We start from the raw sequence: 9,297 nt of genomic DNA, 5'->3' as shown, positions 1-9,297 counted from the left end.
ATAATTATGAAAAGTACACTCCTGTAAGTCTACGTCAAAGAAAACAAAACATGTGCACTACTTTTATTAATTAATTAATCTACGGTGCCAACATTTGCACTTTTGTGCAAATTAGGATTATTTCGAAATTGCATATTTTATAAAGAGCTATATAAGCAGACAAATTAATAACTGACTTTTGGCAAAACGTAGAAAATGTTAAAACAAACCAGGCCATTTCCTTTTTATAGTCATAGAAAGGAAAAACAATTTAATCAGAGTATCTGTTTTTACAGCGTGTCTAAATATGTGTTTAGGAAAAGCAGATACCTGTAACTCTAATTGACATCGCTCAGTCGTAAGCTAACGGTCGATTCCGCTTGCTCAAGGCGCCAGATAGTAACCACATAGCTAAGCTGTATCTGTTACACACACACACACACACACACACACACACACAAACACACACACACACACGCACACACACGCACACACACACACACACATACACTCACACACACATATGCATATGTATGTATGTATATATATGTATATACATATAAATATATGCATATTTATTATTCTTAAACAAAAATATTATTGACAGGGACTTCGAAGTTTCGGCCAGTTAAGCTATCGCCGGACTATTATGCATTGGAGTTAGTCCTGGTTTTATATAGTCTCTGTTGAGTTAAAAATCTTCCCTTGATATGTGGGTTTGAGTGAAGTGGTAATTAGTCTTTACGGTGAATTGTTATGGAGAGGTGTTTAGGAGAAATTTTTATTGATTAAATTTTGTGTTATGTTTTTGCTTATATTTTATTCATGTATGTAGAACTTTATAGCAGGTTTGAATATGCAGGTATGTCCCTTTTGGTAGGTATAGGATCGGTCAGTAGTTTTAGTTATTTTTGTCCTGCCGGATTTACTTTCACCTTGACACTGCAAAGGTCAAAGTTTTAAAGTTTACTCCAGTATTTAAAAACTTAGTAACTGGATGTGTCAAACTTTTTGCAATGGAATTTTATAGGGATTCGCAAAAGAATGTACGTAGCGGGTATGTTTTAGATGATCAGTTTCTTTACTTGTCATTATTTAGGGTATTTCCTCATTTTTTTTTTTTTTTAAAGGAAGGTGGGGGTTATTAGTCGGGCATGTCATGGAATTGTTAGTATAAAATATTGTTTACGCTGTGTTTTGATGTTCACAAGTGGATATGGGTCGGTCCTGATCGAAATTTTTCTTATCGAAGAAAAGCCAAAGCATTCCACCCTATTGGTGTTTTAATTTGTTTAGCAAGGGCTTTGCACAGATCGAACGATTCTCTCATGTCACATCCGACATAAACTGACTTCTTCACATCACATACGACTTGTACATAATGTTCTCATGCACAGCTCTTCTGAGCTCTTGAGTACCTTTGCAATGGCCCTAATTGACTTTCCGGGGCTTTTTAGCGATTATTTCTTGGACTGTTTGTATTTTTTGTCTGCTGGTATTAGGACCTTGTGAATGGGTTTTGCATTAAACTCCTGGTGCTGGATGCCTGTCAGAATTTACCAGCTCCTTTCGAACTTTGACAACGACGAATCGGGCAACTTTCAGGAAGCGAGCTATCTTTGTATTACTATGTTGTACTTTTAAGGCAACGGTTACACCTTGCCTCTTCACCTGCAGTATCAGCATTATATATGACATTATTTATCCGAAAAGTAAGCTAAAAGAAAAAAAACGTTAGCAGAAAGTTGCACTCTCTTTCGTTGTCAAAGTTCGAAAAGAGCTCTAAAATACTGACGGGGATCGAACATCAGCAGCTAAACGCAAAACCCATCCACAAGGTCCTAATGCCACCAGAACAAATAACTGTAAAGGCGCATAGTTTAATAGTTAGGGTGTTGCACTCACGATTGCGAGCTCGTAGTTTCGATTCCCAGACCGGGAGCAAAATACTTCATTTCACATTGCTCTGTGACCATTTAGTATAAATCAGATAAAATGATATATATATATATATATATATATATATAGAGAGAGAGAGAGAGAGAGAGAGAGAGAGGGAGAGGGAGAGAGAGAGAGAGAGAGAGAGAGAGAGAGAGAGAGAGAGATGTATGTATATATATATATATATTTTTATATATGACGTTGACCACTAACGTGGACATTTAATGTGCTAGAAATAGATCACATCTTGTGTCTAAAAAGACCTAAATTGTTCTCAACATGAAATATAGCGTGATATCAAAACGTAAGCGGGCAAGACATTTAAAATCACCGAAAAGGAACATTATTAAACAGGTACCGGTTTCAAATTCAACAATCTTACCGACTGTCTATTTCTCTTCAGCCTGATTTGTAATGGAACCATAATCATCAGAACCCCATACAAAGTTGCCCACCGCCATAGGTGCGCGTGTATATGGTTCTGCTAATTACAGCTTAATGGTAAAATTCAAGTCTTCGTTTTGGCGCGCTAATTCCAGGAATATGTCTGCAGAGAATATTTACTGCGTCGCATATATCCAGTATGAGAACTCGGTAAGGGTTAATATATTATTATTAAAAAATGGCAAAAAATCATATATATAGGGGTTCTGATGATTATGGTTCCATTACAAATCAGGCTGAAGAGAAATAGACAGTCGGTAAGATTGTTGAATTTGAAACCGGTACCTGTTTAATAATGTTCGGTGATTTTAAATGTCTTGCCCGCTTACGTTTTGGTATCACGCTATATATATATATATATATATATATATATATGTAGATATATGTGTGTGTGTGTGTGTGTGTGTGTGTGTGTGTGTGAGTGTGTGTGTGTGTGTGTGTGTGTGTGTGTGTGTGTGTGTGTGTGTGTGTGTGTGTGTGTGTGTGTGTGTGTGTGTGTGTGTGTGTGTGCAGGTGAACAAACGATAGATTATTGCACTCGACGGAATTATTTGGAGATTAATTATTCAGTTTCGCAAGCAGAAACGTAATGTTTTATGTGTATTTATGACATTACGACAGTGACTAATGTTGGGACGATGTATATCTCCCGAATTTATGATTAGCATTGCTGTATATTTGAGATATAATCTGCAAGCTGATGAGTACAAAACGCAATTATCCAAAGGATAATTCTTTAATTTTCCTTATATAAATTTTTTACTATACTGAATTAACACACCCAATTATGTTCCTTGTGTGATCTGTCATAACTTCTGCTGCGTAGGCTAATCAACATGTTGTGTATAACATGTTGTGTATAACATGTTACTGGCTTCAAAGCCAAAGTTAATATTTATACATTGGTGTATTTTTATTTCAAAGCTTTACTTGTAAACAAACACACACATAAACATACACACACACACATGCACGCACGCAAACACACGCATACAAGTATGTATGCATATATGTATATATATAAATTCAGCGTGTTGGAGCGTTCTAAGAGGTGCTAAAGTTGTCAAAAACGCAATTGTCAGTTAAACACATTTGAAATCTGATGATTACTCTATGTATGAAAGCGCTATTTTAACTTTATGAGCATTACAAAATATATATTTTTTAATATTAAAATAGCATAAAAAACGTGAAAACCAATGTTTTAATTTTATTCAACTGATATATTATTCAACTGTACAGAATAATATATTAGTTGAATAAAATTTGACAAAGAGAGAGAGAGAAACATGCAGGCTTGCGTGGCAACCATGATATTTTGAGTTCGGTCCCGCTTTGTGACACCTTCGACAACTGTCTTTTATTATAGTCCCTAGTCGATCAAAGCTTCGAGTGGATTTGTTTAATGGAAACTCAAAGAAACCCATCATGTGTGTGTGCGTGTGCGCGCGCGTGTATGTGCGTTTGTGTGTGTGCGCGCGTGTGTGAGAGTGTGTAAGACGAAATCATTGTGTTATCTTCATAGCTTTCTTTTTATTTACACACTAAATTTTCCTTGTTATTCTTTTCTTAGCGATTAACATCGTCAAAATGTCGGTCCTGAAAATATCAGGATATCTGACGGTTTGTTACAATAACTGCCCTTGTACAAACGTCTCCAAACGTCTCGAATCTACCAGATTAGATCGAGGATGACACTGACCTATTGATCCTCACGTGTAGTTCCCTAACTAATATCTATCTACCACCCAAATCGCAGGTCGTGTGTAAAAGCAAACTATGCGCAAAGAATAGCCCCCGCTTATACCGCTTAGCTGTAATCTCAACCGTCTTAGTCGTTGTAGATATGAAATCGGACTTAAACATGTTTGATCCTTAAAGGGTTCAAATCCTACCGATATCGATATTATAAAGTACCAGAGAGGTACTGGGGTGGTGGTAGATTTATATGCATAAAATACGCATACATACATATTATATGTGTGGTTTTGCGTAGATAGATAGATGCATATATATATATATATATATATATATATATATATATACATACATACACACACACACACACACACACACACATTTATATATATATATATATATATATATATATATATATATATATATATATATATATATATATATATATTAGGTTGTCTCACATGAAATGTATTTTAAATGGGTTTCTTATGAGTTATCTATAGATGGATTTTCAATGAGTTTCCATGTATATGCTTGTGTTTACTCTTAACTCTTTTTCTTTCTAGATAATAATATTGTTCAAAATTGCTACCTACATCTCTTATGACAATGTTGACGACTGAACAATACCGAGTGATTTTCTTGTACGAATACAAGTTGCGTTATTCTGACAGCTAAAGCCTACGAAACCTCAAGCGAGCTTTTGGTAACGATTCTGTTGACATTAGAACTGTTCAGAGATGGTTCCAAAGATTTCGTTCAGGAAATGAAAGCCTTAGAAATGAACCAAGGGGGAGATCAAAATCAGTTATTTGGCATGATGAATTTAATGCTTTGATTAAACGAAATCCGAGAACAACGGTCCGAAAAATCAGATAAGATCTCCAGACATCTCCCGCAACTGGTTCTCGACACTTGAAGAAAATTGTAAAAGTTAAAAAGATGGATAGGTTTGTTCCCCATCGACTTAATGAGATACAAAGAAACAGACGCCTTACAGTGTGTTCCATGTTGATTTCTCGGTTGGAAAGAGAACCATTTTTGTATCGACTCATTACTTGTGATGAGAAATGGATACTCTTTGATAACATCAGGACAGGACAGTGGTTAGATGCAAGAAAGTCACCAAAACACTACCCAAAACCACCATTGCACCCTAAAAAGTTGATGGTCAACAAAATAGGTTATTGACTACTCATTTTTGCAACAAAGAAAGTCTGTAACAGCAACATCCTAATGATTGTATGCATGAAAAATTTTTAAAAAGGCAACCCAGATTAGTGAATAGAGATGGCCCAATTTTGCTTCACGATAATGCACGGCCTCACACTTCTCAAGTTACGGTCCACAAGTTGCAACGCCTGAATTATGAAATTTTGACACATCCTCCTTATTCTCTTGATATCTTTCCTACTGATTATCACATATTTGAACATTTCGAGCTTACTATACACAAAACATTCTTAAATAAAGAAGAGGTAATTAAAGCATTCGAACAGTTTATCAGGGTAAAAGATAATAAATTCTTTGAAGATGGAATATATGCCTTAAAGGAACGTTGGATGAAGGTCATAAATGAACAAGGATCATATATTGATTGAATAAATATTCTAAAAACTTAAAAAAACAATTTTAATGTTTCTTTTTCAAATGCGACACTTCATGTGAGACAACCTAATAAATACATATACATATATAAGAGGAGTTTCGTTATAGGTATCAAAATATACCATAAACAAGTATAAAAAATGAAAAATAGAGAAAAATCGTTGAATCAGAAATAGATTTATTACAAAACTGATTCAATGCATACGTACGCTTCGAAAAACAATGCACACGTATAAGACAAAAATTTTAATCATAGTAGTAATTATTAGTAATTATAATTAAATTTATGCATTGTCATTCCCATCAGTGTGAGGTATCTCTTGAAGAACACCAAGAAAGTTTGATAAGATGAAATAGAATAAAATAAAATAAAAAATAAAATAAGATACAATAAGAGAACACAGATGGGGCAGTAAGGAAAAAATCGGATAATTTACAAACCAAGCTGTGAAAGGGGAAAATAATGATAACAACAACAATAATAATAGTGAGAGAGACGAAAAAGAAAAAGAAAGATATAGCAATATGTATGCAAGTCTATATGTGCAGTAAAACTATAACATAAGAATCTAACGGATATGTATTAAAAAATAATAACAGGTCGAGACGAAATACAATGTAAACAAGGCCACGTGTGCCTAGTAGAGTACAACGTAACAATTTCACTAGTAGAAAAAAGCCATACATATGTGTGTATATATATTACCAGAAGCTTAAAGCTGAGAAACAAAACTATGTTTGAGAATGATTCAACATATAAGTAGAAATGTGCATGCAAGCAGAGACAAAAACAAAAAGATTTTTTCAAAGAGAGACAATGATGAAAGACAGGGTGGGCCGGTGTGTTCGACAGAGTTCCTCAACTCAAAAATTGGCCCGGGGTAGGGGAGACAATCGAAAGAGAATAAGAAACAAAAACGAATATATGAAGATTATTATTAATTCACAAGTTATAGAGGGGGGAAAACAACGTATATACATAACACATAAGGTATATACACTCAAACATAGGCACATATATACATATATATACATAAACCACATACACAAGTACACAACACAACACACACGTGACATACCCACACATACATATACACATACATCCCGTCCAGATAGATGATCTGCGCTTGTTGCAAAAGAGTCATAGCGATATGATATGGATGTTGTAGTGCTAGCCGAAACAAGAATTCATGGAAAGGGGAATTTCGTAGAGAAATCTGCTGAATATCATTTATTCTGGAGCGGTAGAGAGGAGACGTATAAGAGAGAATCAGGAATGGGATTTGCTATCAAAACCAATCTGGCTTCAAAACTTGAGGAACTACCATGTGGTCATTCTGATCATTTCATGTCTTTAAGACTTCCATTAAGAAAACTTCAGTATGCAACACTCATAAGTGCATATGATCCAACTACGAATTCATCAGAGAATGATAAACTTGCCTCCTATCTATCACTTACAGAGATTATACGCAATATCACCCATGATGACAAAGTTGTCATTTTGAGTGATTTTAATGCTCGCGTTGGCGCAGATTGGGAGATTTGGGGTGTCCTAGGAAAGCATGGGGTTGGGAGTTCCAACAGTAATGGTTTACTATTGTTAAAAATGCGCGTAGAGATGGATTTGTGTATCATGGATACAATATTTCAACCGAAAAATAAGTATAAAACGACATGGATGCACCCTGATTCTAAGAAATGGCATCTTACAGATTATATCCTCACCAGGAAACGAGTAGGGAAGTATTTAGGGATCAGAAGGTCACGTTGGTTACAGGTGCATTTGAAAGAAGGGAAGGGTGGTTTGAGGAAGACTTGGGAAGTGGAGGGTCGGATAGAGGTCGGTGAAGAGCACATAAAATGTTGAGGATAGGTGTGGGAGGATAGGTGTGGGGTAAGTGTGGAGTGAATGGGTGAACAGATCGGGGACAGGCAAGGGCTGTGGAGATAACAATGGCGGGGATATCCCCATAGGGTGAAGTGGTGAACCTGTGTCATGGCGTCATTACAGAGCCAGTGGATACAGAGGAACTGAGCTTCTTGGTCGGGTTAGGAACTTTGATCCTTTCTCTTTCTCGTATTTATATATCTGTGTGTGTTTGTGTGTGTGTTTGTGTGTATGTGTATGTGTGTGTGTGTGTGTGTGTGTGTGTGTGTGTGTGTGTGTGTGTGTGTGTGTGTGTGTGTGTGTGTGCATACATATATGTATGTACCTATTTATTGTAGAAGAAAAGAGAGACAAGATTTATTTAAAAAATTTTAAAATTTACGCATGTTTTACTGCTTTAAGAATGACGTAAGTAGCTACCAGAAGCAAAATTTTAAACATTTTTCTGCAGAAATTTATTTCAAATTGTTTCAAGTGGTTACGTCATTCTTATATCGCTGAAACCTGCACACAAATAGGAATTTTTCCATAAATCAATCTTGTTTTTCTCGTTATCTATAATCTATTGATATAGCCGCAAGTGAATTTGCGTCATAAGATTACATTTACACGTATTCTCTTTCCGGCATCATATATCTGAGCGTAATGAAATATATTAAGTTCTAAATATATAGTTACATGTGCTTGTAGGTACATTTATACCAGTCGACATGTATTCGTGTGTGTGTGTTTGTGTGTGTGTGTGTGTGTGTAGTAACGGATGGATGGATGGATTGATAACTGGATTTTTCTCTGATGTTGGACGATGAGTATTCAATTGTCCAACCAGCTGAATTACCTGCTCATTGCATTAACTTGTACATTGCTGAGCATCCAACACTGATGTGTCCTGTGATGTAATTCAGTACGACACAGTTTGCGTCACTGCTGTAACTTTGAATGGTGTGAAAATTCCATCCGAAGTTGATTCAGGTTCAATCAGCCCATTTACAACTCACAAAGAGAAAATATTTGCCAAAAATTCCACATTGTGGGGCTGAATCCGTGTCCTTATCCGTGTCCTTATGATTGTGAAGCAAAGTTCTTAAACATCTGTGTGTGTGTGTGTGTGTGTGTGTGTGTGTGTGTGTGTGTGTGCGCGTGTGTGTGTGTGTGTGTGTGTGTGTATCTGTCTGTCTGTCTTTCTGTGTACCTGTGTCTATGTGTGAAGGCGCATGGCTTAGTGGTTAGGGTGTTGCACTCGCGATTGGTCTGATCACCGAGCGCTACATTGTTTTCTTGAACAAAACACTTCGCTTCACGTTGCACCGCGATTATTTCGTCACCTGACGTGTGGCACGTCGTGCACCTGTACAGATTTGGTGGAGGAAGTGAGTTTATGCGAATACAAACATATAATCACTATAAATAAATGGTTCCGAGCTACAAAACTTCCTTTTCAACACAAGACCAAACAATAATAACGTTTCCATTTTATCAGCATGTCGTTTCTTTGTTCGTGATGTTAGAGCTATCATCTGTTGAAAAGTGTAGACATTTGGGGCAAAGAAACACGCCCATCGGCAGTACCAGTGCAGCGAAACAGGAAGATTGCTACATCCATGCTACACATTCCAATGCGTAGTGGAAGTCTGTAGAAAATCGGTAGCCTTAACCAGTCATCTTCTGAGCTCCCAAATTTCAAAACGAAGAATTCTTTCGATTTCTGTTTCTAGAATCCACCATCCTTCAGTTAG

At 36.2% G+C, this 9,297-nt stretch overlaps 1 protein-coding gene across 1 annotated transcript; it reads left to right on the top strand.

Moving 5' to 3' along the window:
- The first annotated feature begins 6,946 nt into the window (after positions 1 to 6,946).
- Positions 6,947 to 7,540, top strand: LOC149137802 (protein CFDP2-like). The gene has a single exon (XM_089353854.1). The coding sequence runs from the start codon at positions 6,947 to 6,949 to the stop codon at positions 7,538 to 7,540; it is 594 nt and encodes a 197-aa protein (XP_089209980.1).
- Positions 7,541 to 9,297: the final 1,757 nt, after the last annotated feature.

The sequence above is a fragment of the Octopus bimaculoides genome, chromosome 1, assembly GCF_046866305.1.
Source record: "Octopus bimaculoides isolate indiv1 chromosome 1, ASM4686630v1, whole genome shotgun sequence".
NCBI lineage: Eukaryota > Metazoa > Mollusca > Cephalopoda > Octopoda > Octopodidae > Octopus > Octopus bimaculoides.
This window is presented reverse-complemented; position numbering and strand designations above follow the sequence as displayed.